This window comes from Falco naumanni, chromosome 7, assembly GCF_017639655.2.
Source record: "Falco naumanni isolate bFalNau1 chromosome 7, bFalNau1.pat, whole genome shotgun sequence".
In the NCBI taxonomy this organism is placed as follows: domain Eukaryota; kingdom Metazoa; phylum Chordata; class Aves; order Falconiformes; family Falconidae; genus Falco; species Falco naumanni.
The window spans coordinates 57,207,319-57,230,680 of record NC_054060.1 but is presented as its reverse complement, the minus strand read 5'-3'; the positions used below and the strand labels follow the sequence as shown (position 1 = coordinate 57,230,680).

The following is a 23,362-nucleotide window of genomic DNA, read 5'->3' as shown; positions in this document are numbered from 1 at the left end:
CTGGGATAATCCTTTACTTTGTAGTTCATTTAGATTAGTATGGTTCAGCTTAGTGGCCTGAGTATGGTACGAGCTTGCTCTTGGATTCTTCGACCTAATACACCACCCACACCACCCCTAGTGATAACTGTGCCAACTTAGATAACCAACCATAAACAGCAGCTACCACTGCTGCTAGGATAGGGGGCAAAAGGTTTGCTGCTTTAGAGTAAACCATAGAGTGCTGCTTGGTAGGGAGTTAAAAAATGAAAAATGCCTCTGATAATTGGGCTGCTATGAATCTCGATTAAGATTTGAATAGGTTTCGTTAGTGTGTCTTGCCCTTTCGTCTTCCACATGTGCAGAACAGAAGTTCCACAGATGAGGTCATGCTGTGAACAGAAACTAATCTTTTCAACAGATTCTATTTGGGAAGTCTTATTTTAAAATTCTCAGGATTAGAAGATGCAGTATTACAAGAAAAATGCCATCTTTGATAGACTGTGCTGTACCATATTTAGAACAAAAGCTTTACAAAGTCCTGATATAATAATCCAAAACAAAAACTCTAGGGTAACATAGCAGGAATGGTGGATAAGATAAAAACGTCCACAATAGAAGGATTTATTTTTGTTTTTATCAAATAAAAGGTGTGGGAAAATTCTCAATCGGGATTTTGTACATAGTCATTTCAGTTTACGTGTCTCTGTGGCAGTAAGAACAGTTTCTGCAGGAAGTGTCTTAAGTGGTGCAGAATAGGAAAGGATGATTTCCATTTGGGCTGTGTGCTGGGCTGAGATTTATGAAATCTTTCTGCCACTCCAGTTCTACAGATTACCAGTCTTCCTCAGGTGAGTGTGAGGCCATGTGCTATTGAAACTATCCCTACTACCAACTGCCTTTCAGTGGCTGATAGTTAAGGATTTGTAATAAATACTTGGGGTATGTCTTTTTAACAAGAAAATCACATCTTTGTATTGGAAGAAAACAAACTGTAGTTTAGTTCTTAGAGGACTGCAGATTAGTACTTGTCATCTTAATGATCATAAAGATAACAGTAAAATGCGGTCTACAACACTTGTTTTCTTGCAATTTTATTTGGATTGGTGTCCCACATCTTGAATTGTGTCTTAAAGGTGCAGTAGTCCTGCTGTTTCTCAACAGTTATCTCCCAAAAACGCATAGGGCAGCCGCCCCGGAATGTATTAGGTTACAGAGACTGTTATTTTGTGGTGGCATGCTTTGCTTTGAAAGAGCATCTTGTTGGGGTTTTGTGGAGCATTTAGGAAGTACAATGTTGTTCATTGTTAAATGTTCCTCTGGGTAGGTCTTTGAGGGGCACCTGCTACTCAGACCTTAGATGTTTGTACACAAAAGAAAGCATATTAATCCCGTGAAACCAGTAAAGCAAGGTCTAGCTGAGTGTTGCTTAAATGGCAAAATTGTTACTTTCTAGCAAAACAGTAACAGTGAAGAGCTTTTAAGGAGGGGGGTTGGCAGAACTGCTACCTTGGGTTTCTGGAGGGCAGGCTATGTCCTGTTCAGCAGCCTGGTTGATAACATCCCTCGGTAGGCAGTCCTGAAGGGCCAGGGGCTCCAGGAAGGCTGGGCATTCCTCAGGAAGGAAATTCTAAAGGTGCAGGAGCAGACTGTCCCCGTGTGCCAGAAGACGAGTTGGTGGGGAAGAAGGCTGGGCTGGCTGAACAGAGCTTCAGCTGGGACTCAGGGGAATAAAGGAGAGTTTATGACTTTTGGAAGAATGGGAAGGCAACTCAGGAGGACTACAAGGATGGCATGAGGTTATGCAAGGAGAGAGTTGGAAGGGCCAACACCCAACTAGAACTTCATCTGGCTACTGCCATAAGAGACAATGAAAGATGTTTCTATAAATACATTGTAACAAAGGAGGGCTGAGGAGAATCTCCATCCTTTATTGGATGCCGGGGGAAAGATACTGATGAAGGCTGAGGAAAAGGCTCAGGTACTTAATGCTTCTTTGCCTCAGTCTTTAATAGTAAGACAGTAAAAAGTAAGACCAGTTATTCCTGGGGTACCCAGCCCCTTGAGCTGAAAGACAGCGGCAGGGAGCAGAATGAAGACCCCATAACACAATGGGAAATGGTCAGTGACGTGCTGCACCACTAAGACACACACAGGACTATGGAGCCAGGAGGGATCCACCCAGGGGTACTGAGGGAGCTGGCAAAGTCCTCACTGAGCTGTCTGCAATCATGTATCAGCAGTCCTGGCTCAGCAGGGAGGTCCTGACTGACTGGAGGTCAGCAAATGTGACAGCAGATGACAAGGAGGGCGGGGAGGATCCGGGGAGCTTCAGGCCTGTCAGCCTGACCTCGGTGCCAGGGAAGGTTACGGGGCAGATCAGCCTGAGTGTGTAGGACAACCCAGGGATCAGGCCCAGACAGCATGGGTTTATGAAAGGCAGGTCTTGCTCCTAACCTGGTCTCCTTCTATGACAAGGTGACCTCCCTAGGGAATGAGAGAAAGGCTGTGGTTATTGTCTACATGGACGTTAGTAAAACTTTTCACGTCATCTCCCACAGCATCCTCCTGGAAACATTGGCTGCTCATGGCTTGGACAGGTGTACTGTCTGGTGGGTGAAAAGCTGGCTGGATGGCTGAGCCCAAGGAGTGGTGGGGAATGGAGTTACACCCAGCTGGTGGCCGGTCACAAGTGGTGTTCCCCAGGGCTCAGTACTGGGGCCAGTTCTGTTTAATACATTTACCAGTGATCTGTACGAGGGGATCGAGTGCACCCTCGGTAAGTTTGCAGATGACACCAAGTTGGGCAGGAGTGTTGATCTGCTTGAGGGCAGGAAGGCTCTGCAGAGGGATCTGGGCAGGCCACATTGATGGGCCGAGGCCAATTGTGTGAGTCTTGGAAAGGCTAAGCACTGGGTCCTGCACTTGGGTCACAACAGCCCCACACAACGCTGCAGGCTTGGGGAGCAGTGGCTTGAAAGCTTCCCCAGCGTTTTTTTTCTGAAAAACAAATCTTGTTTGAGGGGAGGAAGTGTTGGTTGGAGTTCTTTCACGCTGAAATGGCTTTGCAGTATATCTCTACAAATAATAATTTTCTTAAAAGGGTGTATGACCAGGTCCTTGTGTATCAAAGGCTTAGGTCAATTAAATTTGAGTCATTTATTGGTTAGCATTTCACTGGCAGAAAATGAGGAAATGTTAAGTTCCCCTACGAGTTGTGGTTTCTAGGTAACTGCCTAGAGCGTTTGCTTATCTCTGCTTTTTTAGTGTGCGATTATCTACAGATACCAGTTTCTTATTAGACACAGCCTAAACCCAGGTTGTCCTCTTGGTTTGCCAAAGTCAGTTTGTCTGCTCTTTTTATGCAGGATTTAACTCACTTTAGCTCTTTCTTCTCCCTCTCATTCCCACTTTTAAGTCCACTTTGGGATTATTTGAAATTGAAATTATTGGTAATCACAGAGGTAGAAAGGCAATCAGTCCTTAATTTTTCATCATTATGTAGTGGCAGAGCTGCTGAACAGGTGTTTTAAATTACTTGTCTAGAGTTTCTGATTGTATTTAACAATCCAAATCACTAGGCTGAAATTACTGGTTTTAAGCATGTCTTTGTTTCTAGCGTCTTGCTCTAGTCCTCCTCACAGATAGCAAAATAATGGAACAGTGGGAGAGAGAGCTGTGAAAGCAGATAAATCCTGCTGCCTCAGCATAGCAAAGGGAGACTTTGCCTATCCGTCACAGCAAAGGAGCAACTACATATCTCTGTGCAGAGAAGTTACGGATTTCAGGCATCTTTTAGAGAATGGTCTACTAACTCTTCTGATCCAGACTATAACCACATAAAGCTTCATATAGCTATCATTACATGTGATGACTTTTTAATTCATTTTTTTTTCTTTCTTTTTCAGCTTGCCATGAAGCACAAATGCTGAGATACTGCTCAAAGTTGAAATCTTCCCAAGAGAAACTGAAAAGGCTACATTCAGCAACTTTTACAGGAGATCCAGACTTCTGTGTGCTTTTTCCTTCAAGTTCAGTGGAGATGCATTATTTCAGTTTCTGTGCAGGAAAAAGTGTTGCATTTCTACCTTTTTGACTTACTTTTGTTCCTCTTTTGTAATACTGCTACACAGTCCTGCAGTACTTTCTACCTGTACTTCAGTTGTTACAGGAGTGAAAGCAAGCAGGGGAACTGGACCAAATGGCAAGCTGATCAGGATTAAAATAGTAGTATTCTTCCCCAGTTGTACAGAAAAATATTTAACTGGTTGTGGACGTATGTGTGGAAATAACATCCAAAGAAAGGGTACACTTTTCTTCATTTTATGTAGCATCAGCGGAATGTGAATGTTGGAATTAAACACCTGGGGTTGTATCTATAGGGGAGAATAGACTGATTTGTCCTGGGAAACAGAAAAACTTGTTTCTTCTACCCAGTGTAGGAAGTTTTCATATGCCATCACCAGCATTCAGAAGCACATATCTGAATTGCATTCATATTTGCATTTTGCATATTCTGTTTTCCCCTCTGGACTGATTATTTGAGTAGTATAATGAAACCTACAGAATGTATGCTTGAGGTTTCAAAATTGAGGAAAAAAGTAATGTTTACATCTACAAACCCATAGCTATGCCTCAAATACAATCTAGAATTTGGCAATCTGGTATGAAATAACATTTCATTTTCTTTTTAACCTGTGATTGTGTGGTGAAAGGCCTATATGAATGAGAATGCAGAGGCCTGGGAAAATGAGAATGCACTGTTTTCCAAGGCATTTGGTTTTCATAAATTCTACAGTAAGAATTTTTGGGAACACTTCAAATATTTGCCTGATTGGAATGACTTTTGTGTTAGCTAGTTGTCTGATTTTTAGTATAGTGGCTTTCAAAAAGCATGTCTTGGTACATTAGAATTTTAAGTTCTAGTTTGGGTCTCAGTTTTCAATATATATTTTCACTGGAAGGGTGACTCCCTACTTCATTCTGTATTCACTATATGCAATATACGCATTGTATTCTTTTGCTAAAGTAGGTTACCCTTTTCCTTCACAACTGTTTTCTTAACATTTTTGAAGATGTTCTGGTATGCTTCTAGAATGAAGAAAAAAAGAAAAAAGATGCTGCACTGTTTTTTTTAACGGTAAGCTAGAAACAGAAATCCTAGCAGAAGTTTCAACCTTCATCCTCTGATGATGCCTGCTCTTCATTTTTGTCCTCATCTTAACAGACGGCCAGGAAGCTGGCATTATATGAATGTACTGTAGTTTTCATTTTCAATGTAGAATAAGATTTTTGCATTATTAAAGACACTTTAAAATTCTCAGAGCACTGCTTGTAAGAGAGATAAAATCTTCTGTAGTAATTGAGAATATTTTTGTTACTGCAAGCTGGAGTAACTGAAAATCTCTTGAAAATACCCATTTTGTACAAAGATGCTTGGCTTTAGGAAAACATTCTCACAGAACTAAAGACACCGACTAATTAACTGATTGCATTCAAACTTTAAATCTTCTTTTTTCCTGTCATTTGAACTGTTTTGTATGAAGCTTTTTATTTAATTTCACACTGGGAATTGCAAGAAGGGGTAAATATGTCATCTGTGTAGTACCCTACTATCATTTAGATTTATTTAGCATCAACTTGTAACAGTGACTACACCCAGCACCATCAATTGAAAAGGAATTTGGCCACATGTGTTATAAATCAGAACAGGCTCATTAACAACATGAGTTCTCAGCACTCTTGCACTACAGACAATTAATGCTTGCCCTGGAAATGTCAGTAGCTTTCTGAGTGCTATCATTATAACTATGGGTATTTCTGAAAATTAACCACAAAAACAGCCCCTCGTTAGAAATTAAACTTCTGCTAGAGAAAAAACGCTACGTTATCATTTTAAAATCGGCTGCATTAGAAATCGGTCAGGGAGTACATTTTTGAGCACTTAGCTCTTTTCTGTCATCATCTTTTCCACCCTTAGTTTTTTAACTATATATTCTGCTGCTAACCTCACAAGCCTTTCTCTTGAGAGAAAGAAGGCATAGGTTTTGAACTGCTGCCATCTAGTTGGTCTTCTAAGCTTGTCAGTAATGTAGAATAAATGTGTAAGACCCAGATCAGATAAACCTGAAAAGAATTAGTTGTCTAAATTCACATAAAAAGGCATAGGTTTTCAAGTGTTTACAGGAATATCAGCTGGGCAGGACAAGGTCACAGTTGCACTGCTAAGTTCCAGACCTTTTGTGAGCTGAACTGTTATAAAACATTACTTCAGTCCCACTGACAGGTTTTCGGCATATTTTTTTAATATATCCTCCAGTTAATTGTTTTGTCTTATGTATCATAACTCAGGACTTTTATCCAACCATCAAAAGCCATTTACTATGGGAATCCTAAGTAGCCTAGTGTTATTAAATGAAGGAAAAGCGATTTGTCTGTGTGTTTACTTTGTTCTTGCTGTGCATTAAACTACAAGTTTTGGTAGTTTTTAGGAAAAAAAAAAACCAACCCAGAGGTGTATAAATGTCTATCCAAAGGTAAATCTTACAGCATTGCAATTTCCTTCTGGAACTTCGCTTGTAGCGTATACAACCTAGTGGTATTAGATAGTTATGTACATAACATACACTATAATTCAGGTTAATGTTTCCTATGAAAGAATGTATTTGTAAATTGTAACAACATCAATAGTTTCTTTATCTTTTTAAAGTTCTGCAAAGAATAACAATGTATTGTTAGACTTGACTACTGTACTGCAAACTCTGTCTTAAAAGGCTACTTTTGTGTCTAGCAAAAGTTGTGCATTATGTGAAATATTAACAAAAATGTGCTCTCTAAAAAGTGATCTAAAAGGTAGATAGGTTTTGCTATGATACATCAGAATTGTAGTACTTGCTGGTATCTCTTGTAATCAATTCCTTGGAAGTTCTCAAAGATGTAGAAATTATTTCATGCCATGCTGGGGAAAAAAAAAGTGGGACCTGCTCTATTGAGTCATTACTGGAAACCCTGATTTTGTCATTAAATACTTTAACTGTGATGAAAAGAAAACTGTCTTTTGATTATTCGTCTGTTCAAAATGCAAATTATTTTCAAATAACATTTTTATATTTAACTCTAGCAGAATTGTGCTTCACTCTAGCAAAACTGAATTAAAATTCATTTCCACTGTACTGATGAAAACTTTCTCTAGGTGGAATACTGTAATTAAAGTAATGGGAACTCGGTTGAAGGATTTCATGTCAAAGCAGATTCCAGACAACGGGTAACACAGATTCAAGTTAGCATCCTACCTAAAGGTTGTACAGGTTAAAAAACTGTTAATTTGTTTTCAATTTGCTATGAAATGCTTATTCTGAAATTGTTACTGTTTTCTTTTGACAGTCTAATTTTATTGATAATTTTTTATCAAAACAAAAGCAATTTTAATTCCCTGTGGTAGCAAAACTATAAAGGTAAAATTCTACACACAGAGAAGCAGTCCCATACATTTGCATGAGAGCTGCTTGCAGAAAAATCTTAGCAAATATGCACTGACTGCCACCATCTCTTTTTCAGGCTTAAACGTGGTCCCTAAGATCCTAATCTCAAAAATGTCCTTTTGACAAACGCTGTCAACTAGTTAAATTCCTTTAGTCACAAGGTGAATTTTGCTAGAATGCATGTCATCCATCCAATGCTGTATCCTATACGTACCCAATGCCCAAACTTTTAGTAAAAGAAACAGATTTTTGGTGGATCAGCAACAAACTTGATCAGAACAGCATTTTGCTGTAGTTTACTCATAACCACGGAAAAAACTACCAAACTTATTGTACATTTATCCTGTAAAAATAGGAAAAAGAAAATGTTTTGTTCATGTTCTTAGATCAGTTTCCCCATGGTAGCATTTTTTGCTTGATCTTACGATTGTCGTAAGTCATCAGCATAATCTGCTGCTGTGTGTAATTTATGATAAAGATGATGGGGCTTTGTTTGTTATCTTTGAGTCATAGAAGAGGCTCAAGTATGAATGTTTACTGATGCAATATGTTAGGGTTTCTAAGTAAAAGATATGCTAATACCTTGAGTGTGTTGGAGAATATTGTTGCTGCCATACTCCTGAAGGCATAATATTTGACTGAGAAAAACTAAGACGCCTGTCACCCTTAGCTGCAAGTCACAATTTCAATGAAGATATGCACTGCTTCATGTGGGGAGCAGATCAGTAGAACTGTCCGGTACTTGCTGAGGATTGCAATGTCTCAGATTAAAATTTGCTTTATTTTTTTTTCAAAATTAGTTTCTCATGGAAGTGGCCAGCTGCAAGTGGGGTAAGGACATGAACTTACGTAAACACTAATTTTTCTAGTGATTCTGAAATCTCTATCCACTTCAAGACACATCATTTCAACTTGTTTTATACATCATCTGGAAGCACTGTATGGTATGTATATGTTTCAATTACACATTTTTGTTTATTATTTGACTTGTTGTTACCTGTCTACTGTCACCACATGCAATGCAAATTGTGGTAAATTTTTTTAATAGATAATATGATGGCAGCTAGACTTGACAGGGATTGACTGGGGATTACAGGCACAAAAAGTAATTTACTGTTTATTTTCACAATGACTGAGCAACTCTGTAAGGACAATGTTACATGGAGGCATACTAGTATGGCAGATCTTCAGTGTTAAGGCCAGATATTCAGGGTGTGAAAGGGTATAAAAGCTTGTTAGCTAGGGAAGTCTGATGGATTTGAAAGTGTAGAGAATAGGCATCTAATAAAATTCTGACTTATTTTAAACAGTGTCACGGGTCTCTGGTAGCTACAATGGTGATAACTTTTGCTGAGGAACTAAAGTTCGAGCCTGTATTGTGTTGAAATTCTGTTGCTGCTAAAGGTGGGAGGACAAAGAGTTTTACTTTGTCTTAAGTATTCTCTTCTGGATGAAACGGAAAGGAAATGTGGCAGAAATATACCAGAAAATGTTGATAGCGTTTCACATCAAAAAGGAAATCTTCAACAAATGCAACATGAATCAACACGCTGGTTTGCAGCCAAATGGGTGAGTTGGGGGTTTCTCCCATTCCAGAAAGAAAAGAAAAGCTACAGTAAAGCTTTCTTTGGACTAGCATAATCAAAAAAATAAGGATTTCTACAAAAAGTACATTTCCTTGTGGGAAGTATAAAGATTTTAATGAGAATCCTTCTTTCCAAAACCTTTACCAGATTTATTAAATACAATATCTGGAAACGTTTGTGACAGCTGTGAGATCCTTAGTATTGCAGATAGAGTTGGCAATCCTATAAGTGGCATTTAACTGTAATAATAGATTGCTACATTCCTTTGAGGCTTGCAAAAGAGTTTAGCTCAGTCGGAAGCATCCCAGTATTGGTCTTCAGGTATAGGAAGCATAAGCACGGTTCACGCTGCAAATCAACAGCAGCTATATAAATCCTGAGGGTGAGGATGTGCAAGGTGAGGGAAGGGTTAGAGATGTCTGGGTCGCCCCGTAAGCAAGTCAGATGAGGTGATGAAATAACCAGCAAGACAGCCCTGTGATGGTGCAGCTCCCAGGGCAGAGGACAGCAGTGGCGGAGGGCTTCCCAGTTGTTGAGGTTTAACACTGGCCAGCAGCGAAGCTCCACATGGCTGCTCGCTCGCTCCCCCCGGGTAGTACGGCCAGGGAATCTGAAAAGATGAGACAACTCGTGGGTTGAGATAAAGATAGTTTAATAGGGAAAGCAAAAGCTGTGCATGTAAGCAAAGCAAGACAGGAATTCACTCACCACTTCCCACCGGCAGGCAGGTGCTCAGCCATCCCCAGGAGAGCCGGGCTCCATCAAATGTAACGGTACATGGGAAGAAAAATGCCATCACTCCAAACACCCACCCCCCTTCTTTCTCCCCGCAGCTTTATATGCCGGGCATGGCATCACATGGCCTGGGATACCCCTCTGGTCAGTTGGGGCCAGCTGTCCCGGCTGTGCCCCCTCCCAGCTCCTTGTGCCCCCCCAGCCCCTCGCTGGTGCGGTGGGGTGAGGAGCAGAAGAGCCCCTGGCTCTGTGTGAGCGCTGCTCAGCAATAACAAAAACATCCCTGTGTTATCAACACTGTTTCCAGCACAAATCCAAAACACAGCCCCATACTAGCTACTAAGACAAGAAACTATCAAAGCACCACTAGTGTGTTTTCTCACAAGTGGGTAGAGAATAATCTGCTATTTTAGCAGTAAGTTCTAGCAAAATTTATTCAGGACAGTCCCGAGGGCTTTAAAACCTGCTTTTAGAGAAACGTGAGTACCCTTGGGTTTTTTCTTTACCTGTGCTTTTCGGGTGCTTCCCCATGTGCAGTAGTTCAGCGTTTCAGACAAGCCGAACAGGGGTCTGTTAACAGTCTGAGCACTCCAACTGCAGGACAGGCGGTATTCTTCACTGAGGCCATGAACAATTGCAGAGGTGCCAGTGTCTGACCGAAATAATAGCAGTACGTATCGGATCATTTGTAAGACAGACAGCTGGGAAAGGTACCATTTGTCTGCCAGGCAAGGTTTCATAACTCTTGGCATCCGCTCATGAGGAAAGCATCATTACCTATTGCTAATTACCTGAACTTAGTAGGTGTTAGATTAAAATCCTTTTTTCTTTATTCTGTATGGCAGTCTCTGCAATGGCATTGAAGGAGGAAAAGTAGGTGGGAAGGAAGAGGTTATGTGTTCGTATTCATTGGCTGGGTATGCTTCACAGAACCCATCCCGCGGTGCTGGGCACAGTAAATGTGCAAGGTTATTTATGGCTTCCCTTACTGCCCTGACTGTCTTTACGAATTCCCCCTTTTGCACAGTCTTTCCATATTCAGCATTATGTTTTTCTCTCATTACTCACAAGTCCCTCATCCTAAAAGATGTCTCCACAGCTAAACTCTTGGCATTTTTAAGGCTGACATGAACTACGATGTTTAGCCCTTGCCATTTGGGGTTTGAACAGCTCGTGTTCTGTTATGTTATTTATTGACTGCAGTTTGTTACTGTTTGTAGATGAAGATGTAGACATGCACTGCATGTAAAATAAGGATACTTCACATCGCAAGGGCAAACTTCTGGTGAAGGTGTTTAGCATATCTGAAAAGATTTAGAACAAGATTTCATAGTCAGAAATTCAGAGTGCTAGATCACCAACCTGGGTGTTTCTTCCTTAATCTTGCTAAAGGTTTTTCTCCAAAGTCTCTGCTGAAGCTGTAATAATACAAGGTATTTATCTTGAATGTAGTATTTTTCACCCTTCTGTAACAGGATTTCAAAATTAAGTACCAAATTTCTTTCATACAGCTATAAACTAAGGCACAGAAGTCATTTACAGTAAATTAATGGGCAGGAATAGAACAGAGATCTAAGAATATAAAACCCCGATCTCTCTATTCCTAGTAGAAAATGTCAGGATTGCAATGGAAATATTTTTAATTTCTTGTTTTGTTAAAAGCATCAGAAACAAAAGTAGGCTTCTGTCAAAGACTCTTTTTTCCTTCCTGCTCTAGCAATATAGTATCTTTCATGGTGTACACTACCTGCGAAGCCTAATCTGTTGTTGCAAAATGCTTCTAGAGAAGAGGGACACCAGAGAAAGCTGGGCAAAGGCAGCAATAAAATCTCATTGCTTTTCTACTTGGATTTTACAAGCACTGTGCAAGAAGCTGTCAGCTTTCAGGCTGAATGCATTTGTATCAATGCAATGAAAGGATGCAGTTTAAGGTATTTGGGAGAATGCTGTGTATGCATGGCTTTTGTCACAGGCTTCAGCAACTGTGAGGAAAAAGTCTGTTGCCTTTTGCTCAGTTTTCTGACATTCTTTGGTTTAGTGTAAGGAACAAAGCATCTCTGTGTCAGAGCCACGCAGGGTGCCTTGGTGTCAGCTTTCATTAAACTGTCATTTTGAAACCCACAAACCCTCCCTCCTAAAAGCATGGAATAAGTAATTCAAGGAAAAGAAGATAAATCCTAATAAAGCATCAGAAATGCTTGTATTCTGCAATGGTATCGGCTACAGGAATTCATACTGCAAACAGCATTTCAGGCAGCCTAAGTTGAGCTGTTTTCTTAACTCAGCTGAATGAAACTAAAGAGCTGTTCAAAGCCTTTCCTGTCCCTGCTTTTGGAATTCAGGAATCAAGCATTGGGATTGTCATTTGAATTGAAAAGAACAACACGGAATAGGATGAGGAGTATGTTTTAGAAACAAGACTTAACCACTACTCATGGGTGACACCCAGTAGAGAAGTCATGCAGTGAGCCCAGGAGGCACGGAGAGACCAAGGAGTCACAGTGAAGAAATGAGGATAGATCAGACCACTCTGACCCTCAAAGGGCAAGAGAACCTGGCGTTTCAGGGGAGAAGTGATAGCCTGTGAAAAGGATGTGATTTGTGGTTATTATGCAAGAAATAAGCAAGGCATTCAGGTCATGTGAAATTTCACAAGATTATGAATAGAGAATAATTTATAAATAGCAAGGTAAATGGACTTTGGTTTTAACATCAAATATTTCAGCTGTCTCTAATGAACAGCATAGGGTTTTATTTTAAAGTATACTTGTAACAACTTTAACTCAACCATTTTAAAGTTTCATGCCCTATGCTGTAAGCAACTTTTCCAGTCCTAATCATGCTAATGTAATGTCAGAAGGCTTAAGTTTAACCCAAATGAAAGGTAAACGGATGTCCTAATTTTCATTCTAATTGGTCAAAAATTAAAAGAAACTGTTCTTTGTGACCAGCAGGTTGAGGAAGGTGATTCTCCCCCTCTGCTCTCATAAGACCCCACCTGTAGTACTGCGTTCAGCCCTGAGACCCCCAACATAAGAAGGACATGGACCTGTTGGAGCGAGTCCGGAGGAGGGCCACGAAGATGAGCATAGAATAGAGCTTGAGCACCTCTCTTATGAGGACAGGCTGAGAGAGCTGGGGTGGTTCAGCCTGGACAAGAGAAGGCTCCAGGGAGACCTTGGAGCAGCCTCCCAGTACCTAAAGGGGGCCTACAAGAAATCTGGAGAGGGACTTTTTACAAGGGCCTGTAGTGACAGGTCAAGGGGTAATGGCTTTAAACTGAAAGAGGGTAGATTTAGATCAGATATTAGGAAAAATTCTTTTCTGTGAGCATGATGAGGCGATGGCACAGGTTGCCCAGAGCAGCTGTGGATGCCCCATCCCTGGCAGCGTTCCAGGCCAGGTTGGATGGGGCTCTGAGCAACCTGGTCTAGTGGAAGGTGTCCCTGCCCAGGGCAAGGGGCTGGAACTGGATGATCTTTAAGTTCCGTTCGAACCTAAATCGTTCTATGATTCTTTGGCCATCCCTTCCATAAAAAAAAAAAAAAAATCTTTGCAGTGTTGGTAATTAATATTTCACCAGCTCTGCTAATATTCCTTGTCCTGTAGCGAGACATTTCAGTATCTGCTGTCTTCAAATCAGGAATTTTTCAGTTCAGAGATTTGCTTCTATTAAATATGATATTTATATATTGCATATATAAATATGACTATTAAAATGACACAAAGCTTTTATTTCATTTTTTTTATTTTACAGCATAGTTTCTATCTGAAACGGATCATAGCAGGATTAGTGGCTGACAGCACACGCTATGAACTACAATGACTTGTCAAACCATTCTAGCTGTACCAAGTTCCAATCAAATTCTTTATCTCTGTAAATATTAATACCTATCTTACTAGAAATCGTATTAAAATCTGTCATACTGTTGACATTCCAAGGATTGGAATGCAACGGAGTATCATTTTGCCAGACACACTGAATCCCCAAGTCAGACTGCAAGTGCAGCTACTTGTGTCAGGGGAATCTAGAGATCTCTCCAAATAAAATAGCTTCAGAATTTTTCTTGCTAATAAAGTCAATGTAAAACCATGATGGAAAGGCTGAGGGGATGGTAGTAATAAGGGATCTTATTTTTTTTAATTGCAGGGAATGAAGAGAAGGGCTGGCTGGAATCCCTAGAGAGCACAGAGCTAGAGGGTTTCTAGGAAGTGGTGATAGTAAAGGGTGGTTTTGTTTAAACCAAGATGTGGGCTTATTTGTATAACCATAGACTCCTTCATCTCTGAGGTTTTCATGAGTTTCAGTACAGTGCATTAAGGCATTTCTGAATGGGACGTATAAAAACCAGAACAGTGTCCAGAAAAACCTTCAAAGATTTGAAATAATATGTCTAAAACAAACAAACAAACAAAAAAAATGCAAGTACACTGTCTTTTCATGAAGAACAGAACTTATGTGAATTATTAAAAGCATATAATGAAGCAAGTTAGCAAAATCACATTAGTATATGAAAATACTTATCTGCCAGGCATACCCAGGGCATAACTACTCAATAACGTAATCGTATGTTCAAATGAAACAGAAGAACATCTTGCAGTAGGAAGATGCAAGTCCAATAGATTTCATCCTACCAGCTGTAGCTGGTCCCTAGAAAGCTGTTACAGGCACACCATCAGAAGCAATTCCGATACAGGGTTTAATGAGTTCCTCAGTTACATTCTGACAGCTAACCGGGTTCAGGGTTAGCCAATTAAACTTGTTTAAACTACTTTTGTGGATACCCAACCTTTGTGTTTTAAGCAAGCATGGTTTATTTTGCAAATGGAAAGCCTACAGGAATCCACATGACCAGTTTTTATAGCTTGACTGGTGAGTTAAGCTTGCTTGACACTGCACGGCAGAAGTCACATAGCCATAACTTAATGCTTGTTATTTTAGTTATTGCAATTTAAGTAGTTTGTATTATCATTCTTTGTCTCCCTTTTCTGAATTTCCTCACAATACGTCATTTCTCTTCTCTGTAAGTGCAGATAACGGATCTCCTGAGTTATGTGTATTCTTTCTAGATGCTAATATACAAAATATAATCAAAATAAATACTTAGCTGTTTTTGCTGCAGTAGACTCCATTTGTCCATGTAAGCCCAGTATTTCTGTAGAATTTTCAAGACCCTCTTGGGAAGGTTTTGAAGCATAACGTGAACAACACTCTCTGCAGGAATTTTGATGAACTGAAAAAGAAAAAATAATAATGCAAGGAGAAACCATTTCTACTGTCAAATGGCACTTACTGACTTAATTAGTCTATTTATAAAAGTTAAGAGGAAAATACAATTTCTTACAATTCTTATTAATTCTGTCATGGTGATTAATATGAATGATAAGGATGATGCACCTTGAGTCTGTTGTGTAGGCAATGGGATCCTAGAGGAGATTCAGAACAGATTTTGTATCTCTTGAAAAGGTAGAGCATGCTGCCACAGTGTCTTTTGATGTGCTGTATGAACTGTTGTGTACATAAAAAAAATTATTCCTTCACTTACTGGTATTGAAAGAAGCGTGGGAGAGATGTTTTAGAAGTTTATAATTTATCAGAGGTTGAAAGTTTTTTTAGCCAGCTGCATGCTAGGATAAAATTCTTTCATGTGAGAATTGCTAAAGAAACTGATTATTTCCTTTATGAAGTATCAGGGAAAGGGAAAAACTTTGCAGTATTAACAAATTGTGTGTGTAGTTTTCTATGGTTTTTGCTTGCATTAAGATAATAGTCTTACTCTTTTGCATGGTACTAACTTATCATCCCAATATTTGTTATTGTGTAACAACATACGCCATCGAGCATACATGTGTCAGAATTAGTATAAGTTGTCTTCCTTGTCCACAAACATTTACACATTTTTCAAGTATTTTCAAACTCTTTGAAAAGAGTATTCTAATCTCATTGCCACTTCTGCTGCAGGGATGCACGTTCAGCAGTTGCACTGTTTTTGAAAGAAATATTTTCATTTATTACAGTATGTGCTTAATTGCTTTTTTGCTGCTGTCCTCTGTGTATTAGGCATATATTGTCAATCTTCTGTGCATGTCTTAATCATTAAGACATGAGTGGTGAATTCCACACTAAGTCTGCTTTGAAGAACTGTTTTGCCAAAGCACGTAGAATTTTGTGGTGGTCCTTTATATAATGCTGCACATTCAACGATATAGAAACTAACTTTCAATTTATAAATTTGACCTCTTAAATGTAAATTACAAATACAGTACAGATTCCCTGGTGAAGATTATTATTGTTGTAGGTGTTTTTAGACGGATAGTAAAAATTTACTTATGATCAAGGATACCTTGGCCATCTCTGGATCTAAGATTTCAGTTTCTAGAGTGAAACATTAGCTTGAATATATGCCTTGTGTTAGATTAACAAGTTTCCATTCTCCTCTTTTGCTTTCCCTTTGTTTCCCTTTGAAAGAACAAAACCTGGCCATGTAGGATGGAAGTGAGCCACACACTTTGAAACCCTTTTGAGATGACTGGGGAAAAAATAGAAGGTGGGATGTGTGGCACGGCACATTTTCCTTTAGTTTTGACAGACCAAAGAGATCAAGACTCCCCTGCCCAACATGATAAATTGAGTCATTTAGAGCTCCTTTGAAAAGGTTGAAAAGCTAATATTCTTTATGTCTCAAAGTGTGAATTACAGGAAGTAGGAGCTGAGAAATAGATTACTTCTGTGAGCGCCATAGAATGGTTTACCAGCTGTGGGCAAGGAATGGAAGAAGGAATAAAATAATAGGTCTTTCTGCATCTAGAATTAAGATTTGAAAGATGAGGGATTACCTCAGTGTATTTGTTGTAAGAGGAAAAAAGGGGACTTCCCAGGCTTTCTGGAGCATCCGAGGAAGACACATGAAGAAACATACTTTCCTAACTGTAATGGTTCTTAAAACCAAAATTCTAATGTCAACTTAAAACCAGGGGAATTAAAAATTCAATTTGTTCACCAATGTAGCTTTGGGCCGCAATGCATGCAATGCACTGGGTCAGTTTTTCATGATCATTAATCCCTGCAGTCACTGGAGGAAGTTTCAGTTTACAATTAATTACATCTTTGTTGATTTGCAAACAAAACAATGCTGCAATGATATTGGCAAGAGGGAGCCTTTGTAGTGGGAGTTAGTTTTGGTTTAGAAAGGTTTTTATCCCCATCTCCTTCGTGTATTCACAGTTTTCTATGAAAATAACTGGGTTTTATGTAAACATTTATCTCTCAAGCACTGTCCCTGGAGTTTGGAATTGGCTATGAACTTGTTCAAGTCCTATTCACACCCAGCTAGTACCTGTTCATGGCTTTGTATGGAAATGAAAACAATTCACAGGTGCACAAAATGAATATGTAGAAATTTTATTGCATTTACACATGCAACACTCAAAACTTACCCCAATACATCATACTTTTAGTTTATAATATGGCTTTACAATGTGACTTTTTTCTCAAATAAAAATCCTCCATTTTCTGACCAGTTTTGTATCCCACACCCCAGTTTTTTATTTGTATCTCAGTAAGATGAAAGATGAGGCTACCTGAACTAGACAACTATAAAAAGAAAATTGTAAAATTGTAAAATTTTCTTAGAACCTTATTTCTGAAACAGTAGGGTATTTGTCTACTTGATAATAAATCCTTAACTATAATGCACTGAACCATTCATTCAGGTTTCACAGTTCCCTGACTCAAGACGTAAAGAACATGCTACCACAACTGGTGGTAGAAAATGTATTTTTTTTCCCCTACTTAGAAGAGAGTGATGATGTCAGTTTGAATGGGTGCATTTTTTCCTTCTGTAGTTTTCCAACCATATTAGTCTAGCTTTGTTGTGGGTTTTTTGTTTGTTGTTTTTTTTTTTTTAATTTATCAGGGGAAAGAGTTTCTAGAAGTTATTTTAGCTGTAAATATCAGTAATTAAGTAGTTAAGTTAGTCTGAGAAATGGTGACTTCAAGAAGAGCAAAGAGGACTTTGTCAAAAAATTCTTGTTCCTGCACAGTACCAATTATATCTGGTGCTGTGGGGTAGAGGTCGTGATACTATAGTCTTTGAAATATATTTTTAGTAGTATTGTTAATTATACTGAATTTGCAGAAAAGAAAAAAAGTGTCATTGCATTTTTCTTCATAGCTCTTTTCTGTCATGAATTCAAGCACAACTGTTTGCTCGGAAGGAAACCAATGTCCTCATCAATCATCCGGGTGAAAAAGCAAAAGTAATACAGATTAAGTATCCTTTTTTATTTTTTCTTTATCAGTATATATGTGAATTTGGACATATAGTTCTTAGAGCATTACAGTTGTCGCTTGAAGCAATTAAAACTGATAAACAGCTACACTGTGCTAGCAGTGATAATTATCTGGGCCTTTTAAAAATCACAAAAACTGTATTAAACAGTTGTATTACCCATTATACATTTCACAGTTTCTCTCCTGAGTCCCATATTTAATGTGCAAACTATTAGGAAAGTCACTTGTAGTAAAAAAGGAGGAAAATTAAAACCGGATTCAATTTTAATGGCCCTACCAGCTAATTTTGTTATTGTAACTTATCACCTTTTATTTCATGGTTGTTCTGCTTCAGATAAAATTCTTTATATTATCACTTCTGTTTTAGCTTATGTTGTGCCATCTCCTCCGTCTAACAGGGATTGTTTTCCACAGTTCTGATAACATTCTCCAGGTTATACTAGGACTGTTTTTGGTGGGTTTTTTTCTCTGTTACAATGGTTTCCGTAAAACATGAAGACATGCTTTGTTATCAAGAAACATGAGGTATGTGCAGCTTTTCTTGATGATTAGATCTCGAACAGTGGGCTGTGCTATTGATGTACTCTAGTAATTTTTTTTCCTATCATAGTGATATAAAGATTAATTGAAAAAAGCTCTAAAATCCTTAAATGCTTTTGAATAAATCATCTTACAGTTTAACTACAATACAGTTAATACATTGCTAATAATAATAAAAAAAGGGTAGTTAAAATAAAACAGTTTCTTCATGAGAATTTAATTTCCTCTTTCAGATATATTCCTGAACTGCAATGTTGTATTAATTGTTCTTTATATTGAGGTAGCTGGTCAGGCTATATAGGAGATAATTAACTATTTTTCCCTAAACATCCTTCACAAATGATGTGTCTTCTCACCTTGCTACAGTACATAACTACTATCGATTGCCTGCTCTCTGTTAAATTCTGCTTCTGTTCAGCACTGAAGGGCGCACACAGGAGCTCTGACAGATTGATCAGGATGTGCCGAATGCAGTTTAAGGAGCGGATAGCTCTGACCTTCAGCTGAGAAGCCAGTCCGAGCTGCTGTGTGAAGTGTGTTCTTTAATTAGCCAAGTTATTGCATTGATATTTTCTCTAGCTTTAGGAATACCTAAGTTTCTATAGATACATGCTAAGCAAAGTTACACAAAGGAGTGTTCATTATGCCTGGCCATAAGACAAAAAAAAAAAAGAGAAAAAGAAGAGGCAAAAAAACCCAACTGAGTTTTAAAACTTTGAATTTTAACTTTTTCTGAGAAATCCTAGAAATAATGTAGGAATATGTTGCTAGAAATAATATAGGAATACAAAGCAAAGGATCAACAAAGTTATAATGAACTTGATTTGACAGTATTGCACTTCTGGTGAACCAGGCACCTGACCTACTCAAAGTGGCAAAGAGGAGAATATTGTCTCTTGGAAGAATGTTCACTATAACAAATCTCAAAATAAAATAAAAAAAAAAAAACTCTTGGATTCAAAACCACAAATTTCAAGATTGTATTTGGGAGTGAAATTGGTTAAAAAAACACCAACAACACAAAGATGTTATTTAGAAGGTGTTATTAATATAAAGGCAGGACTTGAATAATGTAACAGAAAAAACACTCAAGGCAAGTGTGTAGCATTTATTGAGCTCAATGATTACCTGAATATCTCACAAAAGAAAACTAGAATATACACAGAGATACTTAACTTCACAGTTATCAGCCAACCTTTATGTACCATGACAATGTGGTTGTTGAGAAAGAGCAATAATAAGTGATTGGAAGTGGTTTAGTTACCTGCATCCTGAAAATATCTTCGAAGTATCTTGGTTCTGTATGTTAGACTAAGGAAGAAAACCTTGAAGAGGATTGTCTGCACTGTCCTTTAGAAAGCATCATGGTAAAAGTGTTGTGTTACATGCATCACGAGACAACAGACCATGGTAATGGTTGGACACCTGAGGCTTCTATATGGAAGAAAAAGGGAAAAAAAAAAAAAAAGCGAACTCCTCTCAGATACGGTGGTATGTTCTAATCTGGGTCTGTAACTTCGAAGATAACAGGTGCTTATAGCACCCTACCAAGAGATATAAGAAAGGAAAAATAAAAAGTAAGAACTCTGCCCTAGTCAAAACCAGACCAAGATAAATTTATTACCATTTCTATCCATTTATTGTATGTTTTGCTAGACTTGCTATTCTTGAAATAATGCAAGATTCATAGAGAAGGACAAACACAAGAATTTAGCCGGAAGTCCTTGAGCTATTTTTGTGCTTACAATATGATTTGATTGTATCTTAGACATCTAAAGGTTTCAAAATGTTGGGGCTGGTATGCTCAGAAATTCTATTTTGACATTGGAAGTTCAGAGAGGTTCTGAGATTTTTTTATCATTTTGGTATGGTAGTAGTGTTTAACTTCCAGCAAATGCTAACATAGCAAACAATAGAAGAAAAATTCAGGCACTGTTTCTGTGATTACTGAGACCTAGTTGTGAGCAAAAGACAGGATATTGGCAAGCAAGACCTCAACATCGGCTTACTGTGTCCTTAGGTTGTGATGGCTCTTCTTGTTATATATAAATTTAAGCATGCCGGTCACTTAAATCTATCTAGGTGGCAATATTAGGTGCTGTTTTTACATCAGTGCTAATTATTGTTGCTTTTGATGTTGTGGACTACAGAATACATGGTGTTATGAGGAGAAACCTACCATAGGTTTTCTTCCTGTCCTTTGCAAGGGAGCAGTGTCTAACACTCAGCAGCACATCATGACTCTGAGCCAAAAGTGACTCCAGCTTAGGTCTCACTCTCAGCTGTAGCTCCCCAACTTGCTTTAAGGGAAGAAAAGACGTTGTCTGTTGTTTTGTTGTTTGGTATTTTTTCCTGTCCTGTGCTGTCCATATAGACCTGCAAGAATATTCGGATAGTTTTTCTATGCTAGATCACTACACTAGTCACAAGAGAAAGAAAGATCTGCAGGTAAGAATGTTATCTTTCTTCTATTCTAGTGCTTCTCCTCCTTGAGGACATCTGGCATCATTTTAAAGCTGAAAGAATTCATTAAAGAACTCTTGGTGATGCCAGGAAAGAACTACTTGTGGTCCTTTTACTGCATGTGACTAGTAAATACTGGATAGCTTTAGCATTGGTGTCTACAAGAGATATGTAGGTATCCTCAGATGGGTATCTACATCACACAGGCTCAAAAGTGAAGCTTGGAGGATGCTGTTCAGCTGGGAAGAGACAACTAGAAAAGACTACAGGTAACAATGTAGGAAAGTAAAAGTGGGGACCACTTCTTTGTTGATAAGCAAAAAATAAAATAAAGTCTCCTTACTTCTCTGATGTCTTGAAGCGTGTTCTACACTAGCTGATACATGCCTCATGTTTAGAGATCTTTGTATTTCAGTTGTGATTCCAGGAAATGTGTGTACTGGAACTGAAGTCCTTCACATAAATCTTTACGTTGTTTCACTGGCTTTTTAGAAATGAATCTAAGTTGTATGCTGCAGAAAACACATCTGAGTAAAGTAACCAAGTTGCAAACTGGAAAATGCTGCATGGGCTCATTGCAGCGCTGTTTATCCCTTGGCATCATCTTCATAGCGTGATTGCAGAAACCCCAGCACTATGTTAGTGTAGACAATCACACTCATGGCCTGCGCTATTTTTTTAAAACTCTTACCCCTTTTACAGTGTTTTTCAGGAGGCTAACTTTGTGCTGTCACCTGTTAAAGCACAGCAAAGCAGCAGGAAACCTCTGTAATTTGTTCTGTTTTTAGAAGCCAATTACTGCCTGGAGGTGTACTGTTGGGTAAGGTTATTCTTCTATGTCAGCAAACACAAAGCGCAGCAGCTTGGTGAATGTACGGAGGAGGCAGGAATAGTGCTGCGGTAACTATTGTCTTGGTCCAAGAAGCGGTCGTATGCGTGCAGGTTTTCCAGGAAGCCAAAAGAACCGAGTGGCTAGTGAGGTTGTTCATATTTTTCCATTTTTGATAGTAGCCCTATGGAAGAACCTGGGACACTGAACGGTAAATTTTGCTCAAGATACTGGAAGCATACCGACTCTTCAAAATAACACCTTTCTAATGCTCATCCAAACAGCCATCATTTCTTCACCAAATGTTTTTTTCTTGAGCTTGCAATGAATGTTTTTTTAGTGAAGCAAAGCTGAGCTTTATGCTTTAAAAAAACTGCCATAAATATTTGACCAGCAGAAGAAAACCTTTTTGTAAAGCACCGTAGCTAAAGCCTCACCATGACAACAAATCCGAAATAAAAAACATTTGAAGTATTTTTTGCATTTGAACAAAAATAGACTTTTCCTGCACAAAGTGACAAATTTGTTCAGATAGATACCATTTTCTCTCAAACTAGTTCTTCTGGCTAATTTTTGACCTGCTTGACTTGTTCCATTTTCTAATATCTTAGTTGACCAACTTCCTCTCTGCCAACAATTCAGTATTTCTGGGTCAGTTTCTTACACCCAAATGTATGCAACGTTCAAACCATCAATGAAAGTGTGCTGCTACCTTATCCTTGTTCCCATCTCTTTTGATTAATACAGTTTTGACATCCTTCTTTCCCCAACACTCTCCTATCCATCATTTCCCTTTCACTTCAAAACAAACTGTAAAGTTCCTATGATTGCTTTTTTTCTATGTTTTGCCTTTCCAGACAAGAAAATGTTATACACAAAGTCCCAAATCGGTTTTACTACTTCTCTTATAGGCAAGTAACAAATTTCAGTGTTGACTCTTCCACAGAGAGAGGTCTGGCGTGAGAGTAGCCTGAAACTGCAAGGTAACAAAAAGATTTGCGAAGTTTAAGTAATGGGGAAAGTCTGAACACATTCAAGTTGTCTAATGTAGCAAAGAGAAACAGAGACTACATGATGATGACTTTCAAATATATGAAAAGATAATATGAAGAACAAAGGATTAAAGAGGATTAAAGTGTTTCATAATAGATAGCTTAAGAAGCAATGGTATTACAATTGCAGGAAAGCAGAATTAAGTTAGACAATAGAAAATATTTCTTAATGGTGTAAGTATGGTTGAATGGGCATCACTGAGAGTTCTGAAAACCAGAAATGATTGATCTATGATTTAACTTCTCTTGGGGCAGGTAACCTCAATATCCTTTTCATCCATATCATTAATGATACTGTGACTTCTGATCTCTTCTCTATTAGCTGTTCACTTAAATAGACTCAATCAAACTGGATTTCACATCATCATTATCCTTGTACTAGCTCCCCAAATGTACTCATTACA

General features: G+C 38.5%; 1 protein-coding gene across 1 annotated transcript in view; it reads left to right on the top strand.

The window, feature by feature from the left end:
- The window catches only part of STXBP6 (syntaxin binding protein 6), a 120,106-nt gene extending 115,047 nt beyond the window's left edge, over positions 1 to 5,059 (top strand). Inside the window, exon 6 of the mRNA XM_040601560.1 lies at positions 3,888 to 5,059. Within this exon, the coding sequence (XP_040457494.1) occupies positions 3,888 to 3,911 (24 nt within the window). The 3' untranslated portion in view covers positions 3,912 to 5,059. The remainder of the gene's footprint in view (positions 1 to 3,887) is intronic.
- The last annotated feature ends 18,303 nt before the right edge of the window (positions 5,060 to 23,362 follow it).